General features: G+C 44.5%; 1 protein-coding gene across 5 annotated transcripts in view; it reads right to left on the bottom strand.

The window, feature by feature from the left end:
• Window positions 1–18,145, bottom strand: part of MPHOSPH9 (M-phase phosphoprotein 9) — a 146,513-nt gene extending 128,368 nt beyond the window's left edge. For 3 of the 5 annotated variants that reach the window (XM_040347296.1, XM_040347298.1, XM_040347297.1), the window contains exon 1: window positions 18,039–18,144. In XM_040347296.1, the coding sequence (XP_040203230.1) occupies window positions 18,039–18,056 (18 nt within the window). In that variant the 5' untranslated portion in view covers window positions 18,057–18,144. Of the gene's footprint in view, window positions 1–18,038 lie in introns of all 5 variants that reach the window. The other 2 variants (XM_040347301.1, XM_040347300.1) reach the window with 2 other exon arrangements.
• Window positions 18,146–19,709: the final 1,564 nt, after the last annotated feature.

Raw genomic sequence — 19,709 nt, 5'->3', positions numbered from 1 at the left:
ACCGATCGTGTGTATAGGGCTTTAGAAATGTTTATTCTAAGAATTATCTTGCAGCACCAGTAAGTAAAAGGGTCGGTCAAGAAATAATTTCCTATGGAACCCCTTAAATCCCTCTGGTCCTTGCCAGCTCCCAAATATCTGAAAGTGACCAAAGGACAACTGCACCCATGCCTGTTTTTATTTTATTTTTTTATTTTTTAATGCTGGCTTGGAGGAGGGCATTTATGCACAGTTAAGTTCACCTTTATAACATAGTAAAAATTTGACAATTATGATGAAACTATGGAATACATGCAATTCATAACACAATTCAGATAAACAAGATACAACTTTATATATTCTCTCAAGAAATGGGATTTTATTAGAGTGCACTAATAAAAAGGAGCTGCACGGTGCATAAACAATTGTCTCCTTTCAGGCAAAACATTGTTTCCCTAGTGTTGTATTATTTACAACCAGTACTTGAAGCACACAAGTAGTAATTCTATCCCAACATCTGCTACAGGAACCAAACAAGGTTAGAAATAGAAGAAAGATCCCATTCTGCAGATTAGCAGCAGAACATTCTTGCATATTTTATTCTGTTAATTCACATAAATGACATTAATAGGGGAATAAATACTGAATTAGCATTGGATAGATCTGGGGTCCTGATGCTTCTAACCAGGGTACTACCATGTAGTTTATTTACATGTTCTCCCTGTGTTAGAGTTTCCTCAAACTGCCACATAAAGGAAACCTTTGACAAATAGGCAGGACTACACAAGCCCCAAAGCAGAAGATCAAATGTTTTTACACAACGTATGGAAAACAATGGCAGGCTTATGTTATGATCATGTAACACATGAGACTGGAATTAGTGCCTTAAAGCGGAGGTTCACCCATACCCTACACTTTTTCCCCTTAGATTCCTGCTCGTTTTGTCTAGGGGAATCGGCTATTTGTATTAAAATATGATCCGTACTTACCCGTTTTCGAGATGCATCTTCTTCCGCCACTTCCGGGTATGGGCTGCGGGAATGGGCGTTCCTTCTTGATTGACAGTCTTCCGAGAGGCTTCCGACGGTCGCATCCATCGCGTCACGATTTTCCGAAAGAAGCCGAACGTCGGTGCGCAGGCGCAGTATAGAGCCGCACCGACGTTCGGCTTCTTTCGGCTACGAGTGACGCGATGGATGCGACCGTCGGAAGCCTCTCGGAAGTCTGTCAATCAAGAAGGAACGCCCGCTCCCGAAGACCCATACCCGGAAGCGACGGAAGAAGATGCATCTCGAAAACGGGTAAGTACGGATCATATTTTAATACAAATAGCCGATTCCCCTAGACCGAACGAGCAGGAAGCTAAGGAAAAAAAAAAAAAATGGTTGAACTCCCGCTTTAAGTAAAAAAAAAAAAAAAATTAGATAGGAGAGATTATATATATATATATATATATATATATATATATATATATATATATATATATATATATATATATATATATATATATATATATATATATATATATATATATATATATATATCTTACCCCTTGAAAATTTTCCACAATTTGTCATATTACAACCAAAAACTTAAATGTATTTTATTTGGATTTTATGCAATAGACCGACACGAAGTGGCACATAAATCTAATGGAACCAATTGCCTTCAGAAGTCACCTAATGTGTAAACAGAGTCCACCTGTATGCAATTTAATCTTGGTATAAATACAGCTGTTCTGAGAAGCCCTCAGAGGTTTATTAGAGAACCTTGATGAAAAAAAACAGTATCATAAAGGCCAAGGAACACACACACACCAGACAGGTCAGGGATAAAGTTGTGTAGAAGTTTAAAGCAGGGTTAGGTTATAAAAAAATATCCCAAGCTTTGAACATCTCACAGAGCACTGTTCAATCTATCATCCAAAAATGTAAAGAGTATGGCACAAGTGCAAACCTACCAAGACATAGCCGTCCACCTAAACTGACAGGCTGGGTAAGGAGAACATTAATCAGAAAAGCAGCCAAGAGGCCCATGGTAACTCTGGAGGAGTTGCAGAGATCCACAGCTCAGGTGGGAGAATCTGTCCACAGGACAACTATTAGGCCCCATACACACGGGAGGATTTCAGCAGATTTTAATGCGATGGAGTGTACTCACCATCGCATTGAAATCCGCGCCGAAATCCTCTGGCGATGACGTGTCGCGCCGTCGCCGCGATTATGACGCGGCGACGTGCGCGACGCTGTCATATAAGGAATTCCACGCATGGGTCGAATCATTACGACGCATGCGGGGGATCCCTTCGGACGGATGGATCCGGTGAGTCTATACAGACCAGCGGATCCATATGTTCTGCATGTCAGCGAATATTCGATCTGCTGGAATCCATCCCAGGGGAGATATATCCGCGGAAACAGATCCGCTGGCGTGTACACACCATAGGATCTATCCGCTGAAACCCATTTGCTGGGATTTTTCAGCGGATGGATTCTATCGTGTGTATGGGGCACTCCACAAATCTGGCCTTTATGGAAGAGTGGAAAGAAGAAAGCCATTGTTAAAGAAAGCCATAAGAGGTCCTATTTGCAGTTTTCCTGAAACCATGTGGGGGAAACAGCAAACATGTGGAAGAAGGTGCTCTGATCAGATGAGACCAAAATTTTACTTTTTGGCCTAAAAGCAAAACACTATGTGGGGTGGAAATTTAACACCATACATCACCCTGAACACACCATGCTTTTCTACAGCAGGGACAGGGAAGCTGGTCAGAGTTGATGGGAAGATGGATGGAGCCAATACAGGGTAATCTTAGAAGAAAACCTGTTAAGAGTCTGCAAAAGACTTGAGAATGAGGCAGAGGTTCATCCTCTAGCACAGGGATAAGCAATTAGCGGACCTCCAGCTGTTGCAGAACTATGATTCCCATGAGGCATAGCAAGACTCTGACAGCCACAAGCATGACACCCAGAGGCAGAGGCATCATGGGACTTGTAGTTTTGCAACAGCTGGAGGTCCGCTAATTGCATATCCCTGCTCTAGCAGGACAAAGACCCCAAAAAATACAGCCAGAGGTAAAATTAGAACAAAGCAAATTCAGGTGTTAGAATGATCCAAAGTCCAGACCTAAATCCAATTGCGAGTCAGTGGCAAGACTTGCAAGCAAATTGCTGTTCACAGACACTCGCCATTGAATCTGAAAGAGCTTGAGCTATTAAGGTTAAAGGTGGCTCTACAAAGTATTGACTCAGGGAGGCTGAATACAAAAATGCATGCCACAATTTTCACATATTTATTTATAAAAAAATAAATAAAATTGAAAAACATTTATCATATTCCTTCTACTGCACAATTATGTGCCACTTTGTGTTGGTCTATCACATAAAATCTATTTAGGGTTTTGGTTGTAACATGACAAAATGTGGAAAATCTCAAGGGGTGTGAATACTTTTTTCAACGCACTGTTACCCCCAGCTGAACAAGGAAACATATCAAGGCTCCATCAACTGAACTGTTCACCATGGCAAATATGGCAGGTTAGAAAAGTAAAGCTTTACAAACTAATTGCTTTCAGAATAACGGGACCCAAACACCAACCATTTGCCAACAGACAGATGTCTTTTCGTTAATCACAATCAGACTCAAAAGTTGAAATTAAAATTAAAAGCCAATTTCCAGGTACCAGCAATGTAATAATGTTGCATTTTTAAAGTGGAGTTCCACCCAAAAATTTAACTTCCACTTTCTGGAATCCTCCCCCCCCCTCCGGTCTCACATTTGGCACCTTTCAGGGGGGAGGAGGGAGCAGATACCTGTCTAATACATGTATTTGCTCCCACTTCCTGGCATAGATCACTGCGGTGATCAACGCCACTTCCGGCGCCTACTCTGTCCTCCCCCGCTGTCTTCTGGGAGACACACAGGTCCCAGAAGACAGTAGGGACCACTGAGGACGCGCAGCGTGGCGGCTTTACTTCCCGGTTCCCTTACCGAGGATGCCGCCGCCGCCGAGAGCAGACACACAGATCGGCTTTGGCTGCCAACATCATGGCCGCGCTGGACAGGTAAGTGTCCATATATTAAAAGTCAGCAGCTGTAGCATTTGTAGCTGCTGGTTTTTAATTATTATTTTTTTTTGGTGGACCTCCGCTTTAAGGAATTGTTTATCTTGTCTGTGTAAAAGTTTTTTTTGTTTTTTTTTAAACAAAATTTCAGTTCAGATATTTTCCCAAAAGTACTTTTTTTTCTGCCATTAGTTGTCCTCTGTCCGATGGCCAGCATTGACACATACTGTATGTAAGCTGCAGACATTAAAGCACACGTGTTAGATAGTCAGTGAGAAGGTAATGATTTCATTACTTTGCTCATCCCTCCTATATAAGCATGCTTCTTGCCAATACAGTTAAATGCAGTACAGCTGATTCGCTTCCCACTTCTCTTTTATATAATCTTTATTTTACAGACAAGAGGGGTTTAAGACCCCTTTCACACTGCAGCGCCAAAGCGCCGGTCGTTTCTGCGGTTCTTTAGGAGGCGCTTTTCGGCGCTAGCGGGCACATTTTTTTAAAGTAAACGTCTCGCAAGCGCACTGCCCGAGTGTGAAAGCACTCATTGCAATGAATGAGAGGCAGTTTTTAGGCACCTTTTAGAGGCCATTTCTAGTGCTAAAATGCCTGAAAACATCCTCAGTCTGAAAGGGGTCTAAGATATTACAATGGAACATTTGCATACCATGGTGCAGTTTTTGTTTGCATCTTCCCAGTCCAATTGCAAATGTATAGGGAAATGTAAGAGGATAGTGCCAAGTCAGATCGCGGTATTTATATTAGTCGTTTAAAATATATATTTAACCACTTGACTACCAGGCCAATTCTGACATTTCTCTCCTATATGTTAAAATCATATTTTCTTGCTAGAAAATTTACACAGAACACCAAACATTATATATGTTTTTTTTGTAGCGGAGACCCTGGAGAATGAAATGGCGGTAGTTGCTTTTTATCTCGCCCTGGTATTTGCTTATCAATTTTTTTAAACAATTTTCGTTGGGAAAAAAAGGTCCACACATTAAAAAAATAAAATAAAATAAAAAATCCTGTAAAGTTAGTCCAATTTTTTTTTCACAAGATGATGTTACGCTGAGTGAAAAAATACCAAACATGTCACGCTTCAAAACTGCACATGCTCGTTAAATGGCGCAAAACTTCGGCACTTAAAAATCCCCATAGGCGATGCTTTAAAAAAGTTTTCAGGTTACAGAGGAGGTCTTGGGCTAGAATTATTGCTCTCGCTCCAACGTTCAAAGCGATACCTCACGTGTGGTTTGAACGCTTCTGTGAGCGAGCACGCGGGGACATTTATTTTTCTGCTTTCTTTAAAAAAAAAAAAAAAAATGAAAAGAAAAAAAGGAAAAGAAAAAAAAAGGGAGAGAAGGATCCTGGCTTCCCAGACGAGGCGGCAGCATTTTTTCAAATGCAGAGGCTGGGCCTGATGTCATAGCATTACTTCTGGCCTCCGAACGATCATATAGACTTCAGCGAACCAACTGTCTGGCCGGCCACAGGAGCAAGCCCGGAGATGCACCGGAGGGCGGCGGGGGGGGGGGGGGATTGAGGGAACCTCCCCTCCTGTAAGAATGATCAATCGGCTAAAAAGCCACTATGTTTGTTCTTATGGTGAAGGGAATTGCTGGCTGTAAGAGATATCTAAATGACGTCTGTAGCTGCGGGCATCATTCAGATATTATAGCTCAAAGTCTACAACGTCATAGGACTTATTTAAGGATTGACCGGACCAAATTATTAAATGGGTAAGTATACAGTCTTCTTAAGTATAGAGGCGAATGGAATATCTGAATATGTAAATACTATGCACACACAGCAAGGAAAGCCGTACACAGGGGTGTAGCACCAAAGAGGGCCCATTTTTCCCCTATGTATGCGGCAATACCAACTTGAGCCGCCAACACAAAGGTCTCCCCTTATGTGATAAGCGTAGTATTTACATATTCAGATATTCCATTTGCCTCTATACTATACTTCTAGACCAGTGATGGCGAACCTGTGGCACGCGTGCCACAGCTGGCACGCCAAGCCCTCTCTGTGGGCACTCAGCAGGCTCCCAGGATAGGAGAGGGAATCCCCCAGCAATGCAGTTATTTTCACTCGTGCGGGCGCGGAGTAGCCGGCTCCCTTTCTATCATTAATGCGATCGGGCAATGGGACGGCAGATGTTTGTAAAGCCCTCCCTGCATACACTAAAGCAGCCCAATGGAAATAACACAGAGGGAGTGTCTGCTGTAAGCAGCGCGCAATGCCTCTGAATAGCCAGGAAGAGAAGAATGATCCTCCCTTCCTGGACTTGGGCAGCCAATAGGAGAGCGGCTTCCTGTGCAGGCCGGGCCTCCAGCACTGAAGCATGGCAATATGGAGGACTGTGGCTGAACACATGCACAGGTAGGACAGTGCTATGGGTGAGGGAGGGAGAGGTGAGGGCTCGCAGAGGACACTGCTGTGTATGTGGGGGGGATGTGAAGGGGGCAGAGGACAATGCTTTGTTGGGAAGGGCCCTGTGTTCTGAGCGTCCCATCCCTGTATTCTGAGAATCCCATGCCTGATCCATCCCATCCCTGTATTCTGAGAATCCCATCTCTGATCCATCCCATCCCTGTATTCTGAGAATCCCATCTCTGATCCATCCCATCCCTGTATTCTGAGAATCCCATCCCTGTATTCTGAGAATCCCATGCCTGATCCATCCCATCCCTGTATTCTGAGAATCCCATCTCTGATCCATCCCATCCCTGTATTTTGAGAATCCCATCTCTGATCCATCCCATCCCTGTATTCTGAGAATCCCATGCCTGATCCATCCCATCCCTGTATTCTGAGAATCCCATCTCTGATCCATCCCATCCCTGTATTCTGAGAATCCCATCTCTGATCCATCCCATCCCTGTATTCTGAGAATCCCATCTCTGATCCATCCCATCCCTGTATTTTGAGAATCCCATCTCTGATCCATCCCATCCCTGTATTCTGAGAATCCCATCTCTGATCCATCCCATCCCTGTATTCTGAGAATCCCATCCCTGTATTCTGAGAATCCCATCTCTGATCCATCCCATCCCTGTATTCTGAGAATCCCATCCCTGTATTCTGAGAATCCCATGCCTGATCCATCCCATCCCTGTATTCTGAGCATCCTATCTCTGATCCATCCCATCCCTGTATTCTGAGAATCCCGTGCCTGATCCATCCCATCCCATCCCTGTATTCTGAGAATCCCATGCCTGATCCATCCCATCCCTGTATTCTGAGAATCCCATCTCTGATCCATCCCATCCCTGTATTTTGAGAATCCCATCTCTGATCCATCCCATCCCTGTATTCTGAGAATCCCATCCCTGATCCATCCCATCCCTGTATTCTGAGAATCCCATCCCTGTATTCTGAGAATCCCATCCCTGATCCATCCCATCCCTGTATTCTGAGCATCCTATCTCTGATCCATCCCATCCCTGTATTCTTAGAATCCCATACCTGATCCATCCCATCCCTGTATTTTGAGCATCCCATCTCTGATCCATCCCATCCCTGTATTTTGAGCACAATGCACTCCTTTGAAAAAGCACAAAGGTTTTTTATCAGGACACAATGGTAAGGTTGTTGGTCCCTTAGGGCTCATTCAAAGGGATGATCAGTCCTATCCTCCTGTACAGAGCCGCTGGTAGATTTATTCCATGTTGGCACTTTGAAAAAATTAAATTGGTTTTGTGTCGCGGTTTGGGCACTCGGGCTCAAAAAGGTTCGCCATCACTGTTCTAGACTGTATACTTACCCATTTAATAATTTGGTCCTGTATCCATGGGTCACTTCTTGGTACAATGGATACTGTATTGAACGCGCTTATAGTGGGAAACTGTAACCGCTTACCATGGTGTGCGATTTATACTCCAATACCTATACATGACCACTATATTATATACCAGTGGTATCTACTATAGACCACATGATATATGTGTATCCTACTACCACCGAAACACGTATGCAATTTTGTTTTTTGGTTGTCTGCCAGTTTGGTCTCCCATACCCTGAGCCACAAGTTTACCGCCACCTACCCAGTATCTGTCCTAAGAAAGCTAATATTTTAGTGAAAACGCTTAGACGAGCACATTTTTGAATTAATTTTTGTACCATAGGTTTAGTCCTTTATAACTGTATTATTGGGTAACTGTGTCCATACAAGGTGTTGTTTGTATGTTTATGTTGTAATAAAATTTTACTTTTTTACCGATTCTCCCTCTCATTGTGTGCCCACAATTTTTTTTGACTTGCTCAATCCTTAAATATATATTTTGGATGTTGGCATGGTGAGGGTCCTCCCTACTGACGTCATGTGATGTTGGGTGGGTGGGTTAATAAGAAGGCTGCAACAAATCCAGGCTAACTTCCTGTTTACATGAGAGACCACTAAACTTAAAGTGATTTTTTATTTATTTTTTCCCCCCCTGTAAAAATAACAAACTTTAGAAACATGTTATACTTACCTGCCCTGTTCCAGTAGATTTGCACAAAACAGCCCAGATCCTCCTCTTCATTGGGTCCCTCCCTCCTGTTCAGAGCCCCCACAGCAAGCAGCTTGCTATGGGGGCACCCAAGCCGAGTCACAGCTCCCTGTGTCCATTTAGACAGAGCCCTGGCCCAGCCCGGCCCCCCTCTCTCCCCTGGTTGGCTAGCTGACTTTGACAGCAGCGGGAGCTAATCTTCTGTGTCTCAGCCAATCTAGAGGAGAATCTCGGATGGCTGACACACTCGTGGACATCTCTGGACAGAGAGGGACCTTAGGTAAGTGTTAGGGGGGCTGATGCTCACAGAAGGCTTTTTATCTTAATGCATAGAATGCATTAAGATAAAAAAAAAAAAAAATCTGCCTTTACATCCATTTAAGTATTTGAGGGTGTACATTATGCCGTCGGTTTTGGATATCTTTAGGGAAACTTTCTGGCACTGGTGGCTATGATTCGTGCAGATCTTCACTATAATCCCATCTCACACTTTCCTGAAACAGGACTCGTCATCAGTGGGTGCTTCAGCGATTACCAGCTGGATACTGGACACAAAGATAAATTAACATATTCGCCAGCACACCATAGGTCTTCAAATGTTGTCCAAAGCTTTTAGCGCAGTCCTAAACGCTGGCATGCCTGAAACTTTAGCTTTGGGAAAAACAATATATTAAAAGGTGAATGTCCTGCCCCGGCTCTTGTATCTTCTGCAGACCCTCCCTGTTCAGAGGATGGAAAGGTCCCACGCTTTTTGAGGAACAAAGGAACCATGTTATGTTTTTTTTCCAGAAGTCTACAATCTCAAAACGGGTTTTAGGAGGCAGAGTACAAATTGTTGACCAGATGGTACAAAGAATCTACGTTGTCGAAAATCTTCCCGGCTGGGGGTGCCGTCAAGAGCATGGAATGCTATACCATATTTTCTGGCATTGCCAGCTTATCTGCTCTTTCTGGGAGAAAGTCCAGGAGATGATCTTTGAGCTCACAGATCTTCAGCTTGAGGACCACCCCAAGGCCTTTTTATTATATCTGACTCTGATGTCTAAATGCCATTTCAAAAAGTCACTGTTGGTCCATTTGATTAATGCGTCTAGGGTCTGTGTATCTCAAAATGGGAATCTGTACTGATCCTGCTCGTTGGGCCAATGGTCTGCTGTGACTGGGGAGACTCAATTGATGGAGGAACTTACTGTGGCCTTATGGTGAAGGGAGGAACAGCAGCAGAAGACTTGGTTTTATTGAACAGCGTTCTTCTATTCTCAAGTCTATAATACTTACCTCGCCAATGGTTAGATCTGACTGGATCTCAGAGTGTCCAGGATCCTCGCAGGGGGAGATGCATCGGAGTGTCCTATTGTACTGGTTGTTGCATTACATTTGCATCACTTTCCCCAAATCCCTCCCCCCTCTTTTTTTACCCTTCCATCCCATCTTCTCATTTGCCTTCTTTCTATTTTTGGAAGTTCTTTCCTCCTAAAAGCCAAACCGTTTGATTTGTTTTGTTAAGAAAAGATAAAAAAAATTGTGGGTCCTGCCACGCAGACAATTATCGATGGGCAATAGAATTCTGTTCGGATATTCCCTGTCATGGACATGCAATAATGTCTGGCAGCTTACCTTCTCCTCCATGTGCCCATTAGAGGCCTGACTCTTCTGGCTGCCTTTTTATCATCTCTCCTCCCTGTATGGCCCCACCCCAGGCCATCCCAGGAAGTCTATATTAACTGTTGCACTGTAGGTCTGCTTTGTTGTTTAACTTTGTTTGTTAGCTTGAGTTCCTGTTTGCCGTGTGCTACGTTAACTTTTCTGTGTACCGATTTTGGCTCGTCTCTGACTACTCCCGTTTGCCTGTGACCCTGAACTTTGGCCTGTCCCTTGGTTACCCTCGTCTGCCTGTTGCTACCCATCACTATCCCTTCTGTTCTGAGTGGCTGCTTCCCCTCTCTCCCTATGGAGCGTGACCTGGGGGACCCCAGGGGCTGCGACCTGGGTTCAGTTGCAGCGAAGGCCATCCTCACCACTAGAGGCTCTGGTGAACACCTGCTGAACCTTAGATTCCGCGCCCTGGGGAATCTTGGGCTCACGTTTCCTCTGTCCGCAGCAGTCTGCTATTGGGTTCACTACATTGCGGTGCATCCCTGTGTCCAACGGGGTGCATTTGACCTGACATTCCCCATATGGTGCCATGGTTGATGCTATGACTATCCTATTGTTGGTTATATATCTGTACTTTGGATTTTTTATTTTTGTTATGCTGGTCATTTTTTGGATTCAGGATGTATGGAATTGTTGATTATCATTGTCCTTAGTATTGTTCGGCTTTGTGGTTGGATTCGATAAATACATATATTTTTTAGTAAAGAAGAACAAAATGGTGGTTGCTGCAATATTTTATGGCACAGCGGTCTCTCAAAACACAAATTGTGGGGAAAAAAAATAAAAACTAATGAATTGTTTCACACAGATGTTCTCTTTCTTCCTGTTCCATCTTTCAGACAGAAAATTAAGAGAAATCTTCCCATCAACACAGACATAGCTAAAACTACAGGTGATATTAAAAAAATTTGAATATCGTGCAAAAGTTCTTTTTTTTCACTAAGGCAACTTAAAAGGTGAAACTAATATATGAGATAGACTTATTACTTGCAAAGCTCAAGCCGTGATTTGTCATAATTGTGATGATTATGACTTACAGCTCATGAAAACCCCAAATTCACAATCTCAGAAAAATAGAATATAGTGAAAAGGTGCAATATTCTAGGTTCAAAGTGTCCCACTCTAATCAGCTAATTAAGCCATAACACCTGCAAAGGGTTCCTGAGCATTTAAATGGTCTCTCAGTCTGGTTCAGTAGGAATCACAATCATGGAAAAGACTGTGACCTGACAGTTGTGCAGAAAACCATCATTGACACCCTCCATAAAGAGGGGAAGCCTCAAAAAGGTAATTGCAAAAGAAGTTGGATGTTCTCAAAGTGCTGTATCAAAACACATTAATAGAAAGTTACGTGAAAGGGAAAAGTGTGGAAGAAAAATGGTGCACAAGCAGCAGGGATGACCGCAGCCTGGAGAGGATTGTCAGGAAAGTCCATTCAAAAGTGTTGGGAACTTTCACAAGGAGTGGACTGAGGCTGGAGTCAGTGCATCAAGAGCCGCCACACACAGATAGATCCTGGACATGGGCTTCAAATGTCGTATTCCTCTTGTCAAGCCACTCCTGAACAACAAACCACGTCAGAAGCGTCTTACCTGGGCTAAAGAAACACAGACCTGGTATGTTGCTCAGTGGTCCAAAGTTCTCTTTTCTGATGAGAGCAAATTTTACATCTCATTTGGAAACCAAGGAGCCCGAGTATGGAGGAAGAATGGAGAGGCCCACACTGCAAGATGCTTGAAGTCCGGTGTGAAGTTTCCACAGTCTGTGTTGATTTGGGGAGCCATGTCATCTGCTGGTGTTGGTCCACTGTGCTTCATTAAGTCCAGGGTCAACGCAGCCGTCTACCAGGAGATTTTGGAGCACTTCATGCTTCCTTCCGCAGATGAGCTCTATGGGGATGCTGACTTCATTTTCCAGCAGGACTTGGCACCTCCCCCACTGCCAAAAGCACCAAAACCTGGTTCAATGACCGTGGGATTACTGTGCTTGATTGGCCAGCAAACTCGCCTGACCTGAACCCCATAGAGAATCTATGGGGCATTGCCAAGAGAAAGATGAGAGACCGAACAATGCAGAAGAGCTGAAGGACGCTATTGAAGCATCCTGGTCTTCTATAACACCTCAGCAGTGCCACAGGCTGATCGCTTCCATGCCACGCTGCATTGAGGCAGTAATTGCTGCAAAAGGGGCCCAAACCAAGTACTGAGTACATATGCATGCTTCTACTTTTCAGAGGTCTGATATTGTTCTATGTACAATCCTTGTTTTATTGATTGCATGTAATATTCTAACTTTCTGAGATTGTGGATTTGGGGTTTTCATGAGCTGTAAGCCATAATCATCACAATTATGACAAATCACGGCTTGAACTGTCTTGCTTTGCATGTAATGAGTCTATCTCATATATTAGTTTCATCTTTTAAGTTGTATTAGTGAAATAAATGAATTTTTGCACAATATTTAAATATTTCGAGTATCACTTTTATATTGAGGTGGGTTTAATCCTTCCACGCTTTATCCAAAACGACAAAAAAGCTAAAGTTTTTCCCTTACATACAGTGCCTTGAAAAAGTATTCATACCCCTTGAACACATAAATATGTATCGACTCAGGGGGCCAAATACAAATGCATGCCACACTTTCCAGATATTTATTTGTAAAACATTTACAATTTTCCTTTCACTTCACAATTATGTGCCACTTTGTATTGATCCATCACATAAAATCCCAATAGAATACATTTTTGGTTGCAACATGACAAAATGTGCAAAATTTGGGGGGGGAAATTAATACTTTTTCATGGTACTGTACCACTTTCACTCATCTGCGTCTGGAAATCTAAAGACAGAACACGATCATAACCCACTATAGCTCTTGTAGGTTTTACCCCCTTCATGACAGGGCCATTTATTTCTATGTGGCACTGCATTACTTTAACTGACAATTACATGGTCATGCAACGCTGTAACCAAACAAAATGTATGTCAAGTACATAATGTTTTTGATTGCATCTCGGTTTTTTATTTTTTGTTATATAAACATTTACAATTTAAAAAAAATATATATTTTTTTTTACTTGGCTATAAAACATGTCCCATTAAAAAAAAAATGTAATCTCTTAATAAATGTTGGCCAAAATATATTCTGCTACATGTCTTTGGTAAAAAAAAAAATATATATATGTCATCTTCAAACTACGGGATATATAGCAGAATTTTTATTTATTTGCTTTTTGTACTAGTAATGGCGGCGATCAGTGACTTATAGCGTTACTGCGATGCCAATCTGACACTAACTGATGCTGGGGGGGGACTAATGGCTACTGACATCACTAGTGACATTATTACAGTGATCCATGCTAATAATCTGCACAGTCACTGTACTAGTAACACTGGGCAGGAAGGGGTTAACATCTAGGGTAATCAAGGGGTTAAACGTGTGCCTAACAAGTATGTACTGTCTGCTGCTTTTGCTGGTGATCTAGTGGTTTTCATTCCCAGGGAATAAACAAACAACAAGATCCCCTCTCAACACAGATTTTTGTTGTTTACATTCACGGTCCAGTGTTTGGTGAAGCTCAGAACCAATGACTGAGTGCCTGTGGTCAATCATTGGCCAGGACCCGGTGATCGGCATGTGCTGTGACGAATGACAGCCGGGCACGCGAGCAAACCCCTGAAGAATGAAGAATCACATACATATATACATATACACACACACACACACACACACACACACACACACACACACACACACACACACACTATATGTGATTCTGCGTAGCGGCCGCCCTGTAGCAGTAGATCTACACGGGGCTGTCGTTAAGTGGTTATACAGACAAAATCATGTTTTAACCCTTTAGTTGCTGGAGACACGTTTGCATTTTTTTCCCCCCAATTTAAATTAATTATTTCAAGCCTGAAGATTACTTAAATCCCCCAAATCATTATACAGTATATGTTTTCTGAAAGCATAGACACCGAAGAATAAGCTTGTGATAGTTGAAATTTTTATGTCACAAGATATTATAACAAAATGTGCTTAAAGTGGTTGTGAAGCTGCTCTAACCTGTATACACCATCAGCACTGCCTCCTATTGTAGTACCCCCTCTGTGTCCGATTTATAAAAATAAATGATGCAAATACCCAATTTTACTGCCGAGGTTGCGATCACATGACCAGCCAACTTTCTCCTTTCCTCGGTGTAACATCATCTTTCACATTATATTTAAAAAATTGGCCCAACTTTACTAGGGTTTTTTTTTTCCATTCATGAAAGTGTATTTCTCGTAAAAAAAAAAAATGCATTTGAAAGACTGCTGCGCAAATACAGTGTGACATAAAATATTGCAATGATCTCCATTTTATCCTCTAGCAGTGGCGGCCCGTCCATAGGGACGCACGGGCGCCGCCCCCCCCCTCCCACAGTCACACAAAAGAAAAAAAAAACGGGCCCTTTAAGAACTTTTATTCGGCTAAAATGTCATTTTGACATTTTAACCGCAGTTCTGGCGGCCGTCTATAGAGGGCGCTGCAGCGCCACCCCCTCTCGCAAATAACACACATTCGTGCATAAATGCACGAATGTATGTTATTGTTGGTTGCCAGCTGCCTGGTCTATTCATATAACCGGACGTGGGACGCCGGTTACCCGAATAGCGGCAGCTGGTTGGCGGAGGGGAACTGCCTATCAAAGCCAGCGACTCTGATAGGCTTTTCCAGTACCGCCCTCCGGCTCTCGGATGTCTATACTCGGAGCGCAGGAAATCTGCGGTCCTTGCATAAGACAAACGGCCGTTTCAGCCAATCAGGTTCCCGGATTCTGGTTATCAGGAACCTGATTGGCTGAAGCTTCACCACAGCGGCAGAAGACATCGAGGGAGGACATGGAAGCTTCAGGTAAGTGCTTTTTACAGGGAAAGGGGCGACAATGGGCACAGTGGCATCATGGGGCACAGTGGTGACAATTGGCACAGAGGTGACAATTGGCACAGTGGCGACAATGGGCACAGTGGCATCATGGGGCACAGTGGTGACAATTAAAGGGCACAGTGGTGACAATTGGCACAGTGCCAACAATTGAGGGGCACAGTGGCTGCGTTTGATGGCATGGCACAGTGGTGACAATTGATGAAACAGTAGCTGCGTTTGATGGCATGGCACAGTGACTGCGTTTGATGGCATGGTACAGTGGTGACAATTTATGGCACAGTGGCTGCGTTTGATGGCACAGTAGCTGCGTTTGATGGCATGGCACAGTGGTGACAATTGATGGCACAGTTGCTGTGTTGCATGGCACAGTGGTGACAATTGATGGCACAGTGGCTGCGTTTGATGGCATGGCACAGTGGTGACAATTGATGGCACAGTTGCTGTGTTGCATGGCACAGTGGTGACAATTGATGGCACAGTGGCTGCGTTTGATGGCATGGCACAGTGGTGACAATTGATGGCACAGCACAGTGGTGACAATTGATGGCACAGTGACTGCATTTGATGGCATGGCACAGTGGTGACAATTGATGGCACAGTGGTGACAATTGATGGCAGAGTGACTGCATTTGATGGCATGGCACAGTGGTGACAATTGATGGCACAGTTGCTGTGTTTGATGGCATGGCACAGTGGTGACAATTGATGGCACAGTGGCTGCATTTGGTGGCATGGCACAGTGGTGACAATTGATGGCACAGTTGCTGTGTTGCATGGCACAGTGGTGACAATTGATGGCACAGTGGCTGCGTTTGATGGCATGGCACAGTGGTGACAATTGATGGCACAGTTGCTGTGTTTGATGGCATGGCACAGTGGTGACAATTGATGGCACAGTGGCTGCATTTGGTGGCATTGCACAGTGGTGACAATTGATGGCACAGTTGCTGTGTTGCATGGCACAGTGGTGACAATTGATGGCACAGTGGCTGCGTTTGATGGCATGGCACAGTGGTGACAATTGATGGCACAGTTGCTGTGTTTGATGGCATGGCACAGTGGTGACAATTGATGGCACAGTGGCTGCATTTGGTGGCATGGCACAGTGGTGACAATTGATGGCACAGTTGCTGTGTTGCATGGCACAGTGGTGACAATTGATGGCACAGTGGCTGCGTTTGATGGCATGGCACAGTGGTGACAATTGATGGCACAGTTGCTGTGTTTGATGGCATGGCACAGTGGTGACAATTGATGGCACAGTGGCTGCGTTTGATGGCATGGCACAGTGGTGACAATTGATGGCACAGTTGCTGTGTTTGATGGCATGGCACAGTGGTGACAATTGATGGCACAGTGGCTGCATTTGGTGGCATGGCACAGTGGTGACAATTGATGGCACAATTGCTGTGTTGCATGGCACAGTGGTGACAATTGATGGCACAGTGGCTGCGTTTGATGGCATGGCACAGTGGTGACAATTGATGGCACAGTTGCTGTGTTTGATGGCATGGCACAGTGGTGACAATTGATGGCACAGTGGCTGCATTTGGTGGCATGGCACAGTGGTGACAATTGATGGCACAATTGCTGTGTTGCATGGCACAGTGGTGACAATTGATGGCACAGTTGCTGTGTTTGATGGCATGGCACAGTGGTGACAATTGATGGCACAGTGGCTGCATTTGGTGGCATGGCACAGTGGCTGCGTTTGATGGCGCCCCCCCAAAAATTTTGAGCACCAGCCGCCACTGTTCTCTAGGGTCTATATATATTAAAGTGGAGGTTCACCCGAAAACTTAATTTTTAACATTAGATTGATGCTCATTTTGTCAAGGGGAATCGGGTGTTTTTTTTTAAATCGAAGCCGTACTTACCGTTTTAGAGAGCGATCTTCTCTGCCGCTTCCGGGTATGGGCGTTCCTATTTGATTGACAGGCTGCCGACGGTCACATACATCGTGTCACGATTTTCCGAAACTAGCCGAACGTCGGTGCGCACCGTATAGAGCCGCACCGACGTTCGGCTTCTTTCGGCTACTTGTGACGCGATGTATGCAACCGTCAGAAGCCTGTCAATCAAATAGGAACGTCACAGTCCCGAAGACCATACCCAGAAGCGGCAGAGAAGATGTATCTCTAAAACGGTAAGTACTGCTTCAATTTAAAAAAAAAAAAAACACCCGCTTCCCCTTCACAAAATGAGCCTCAATCTAATGTTAAAAAAAAAAAAAGAAAAAAAATCGGGTGAACTCCCGCTTTAAGTAATTAATTTTCTAGCAAAAAATACAGAAGGTGGCGAGTACACATATATATATATATATATATATATATATATATATATATATATATATATATATATATCACACCAGCCTCAGCTCTCTGCTTCCAACAGTCTCATACAAGTCCCGCCCCTCCGCCTTTTCATTGGACAGATCTGCCTGTTCTAGAAAACTTGCTGTAGTAGGTCTTTGTGATTGGACGCACCCGCTATGCATCAGCCAATGCTTGCCCTACTCGCTCCAGCTGCTGGCGGGAAGGGGGCAGACGTGTAGGGGGGGAGGTGTAGACGTCACTCCCCGGCCTCTCTCTCCTCAGGCTCCGCACACAGGAAATACATGTGTCGGAGAAGCAGTGCTCACACTCCGTGGTAACCTGTATAGTTGGAGTCTGTCACACATTGTTTATCAGTGCTGGGGGGCGGGGCTCCTGTGTGCTGAACCATAACAAAGGCCTGACACTGTCCCCGATAGAACTGCTCTAACTCCTCTCTATTTATTCCCTCTGCAGAGCGCACATAGCCGGGGAAGCTGCACATCACGGACACACATATACGAGCAGAATATGAATCAAGCACAGAGCACACAACCCCCATGCTAGCCGCCCCTGTCCCCATCCTCACTGACCTGCTTGTCCCATGCCATAACTGAGAGCTCCCACACCGGCCATCCAGCCTTCCAGCGGTGTAAACATTGTGCTGGTGTCAATAAAGCTGGGCGGAGCGACAAGTGGGCGTGTACTAACGCCCACTGTTTGGCCCTGACTGGTCCGTGCTAACGGGCCAGTCAGGAGGAGACTGTCATTGGCTGTCTGCGGAATTCAAACACTGAAGAGAGAGATGAGCGCACAAAGGTGACAGCTGAGAGCAGGTCATGTGTGTTCTAAAGCCCCATACACACTATCAGTTTTCCTGCAGGTTTTCTCTTCAGGTTTACCAAAACCATCTAATATGAGGTCAAACCTCAAGAGTTTCAATTTGTATGCAATGAGGCAGGCCCTTGCACTACATGGTTTTGGTAAACCTGAAGAGAAAACCTGCAGGAAAACTGATAGTGTGTATGGGGCTTAAACCCCGTGCTCGCGCCTGACTGAGGTGGTCGGGGCTGCGCGCGCGCACTAGGTTCGGTGCCCAGTCCGTGGCAGACCGGAGAGGAAAGGCAGAGGCCGAGGGGAATAGACAGTAAGTGACGGCTGCTGATTCAGTGATAGGGATGGGCAGACGGCGCTATGTCTGGTGCACCCAGACTCTCCTCTCTGTCAGTGTTGCCAACCTACCAGATTGAAATTTACTGGCACGATACCCGAAATTTACTGGGGCAGCCACGTTTTTACTGGCATTTCACAAAAGCTACTAAATTAAATTTTTAGGTGCAAATTGTAGTATTTAGGCCACAAACAAGTATGCTAGGCAAAAAGCAATGTGAGGTAGTTATTAAGGTAAAAAAACATATTTTTGTTATTTTTTGCATAACATCACACCTGTCTCCAGCCCCGCAGGGCATCACACCTGTCTCCTGCTCTGCAGAACATCACACCTGCCTCTAGCTCTGCAAAACATCACACCTGTATCCCCTCTCCCAGCCTTGCAGAACATCACACCTGTCTCTCTAGCTCTGTAGAACATCACACCTGGGATTGGAAAGAAATCCTGGACTGCCGCACTCCGTTAAACGCCGCCTTTATTGGATAAAATCAAATCAAAACATGATCCAAAAACAGTGCAGTCAAAAATAGAAAGTGAACACTTTGAAACATGTTTTGATTTGATTTTATCCAATAAAGACGGTGTTTAACAGAGTGCGGCAGTCCAGGATTTCTTTCCAATCCCATGAATTTGTGCAGAGCCAGCACCTGTCAGCCTCAGTAGGGCGGGAGCCACTTAAGGGATCAGCAGCTTTTTCAGAGCGGTATCACCTCTTCAGAACATCACACCTGTCTTCATCTCTGCAGAACATCACACTTGTTATCAGTCCTGTACAACCTCAAATCGGTCTTCGCACCTATCTCGAGCTCTGCACAACATCACACCTGTCTTCAGCCCTGCAGAACGTTACACCTGTCACCCCACTCCTAGCCCTGCAGAACATCACACCTGTCTTCAGCCTGCAGAACATCACACCTGTCTTCAGCCTGCAGAATATCACACCTGTCTTCAGCCCTGCAGAACGTTACACCTGTCACCCCTCTCCTAGCCCTGCAGAACATCACACCTGTCTTCAGCCTGCAGAACATCACACCTGTCTTCCCGTCTCCCAGCCCTGCAGAATATCACACCTGTCTCTGGCCCCGCAGAAAAT

The sequence above is a fragment of the Rana temporaria genome, chromosome 1 (assembly GCF_905171775.1).
Source record: "Rana temporaria chromosome 1, aRanTem1.1, whole genome shotgun sequence".
Lineage (NCBI taxonomy): Eukaryota > Metazoa > Chordata > Amphibia > Anura > Ranidae > Rana > Rana temporaria.
This window is presented reverse-complemented; position numbering and strand designations above follow the sequence as displayed.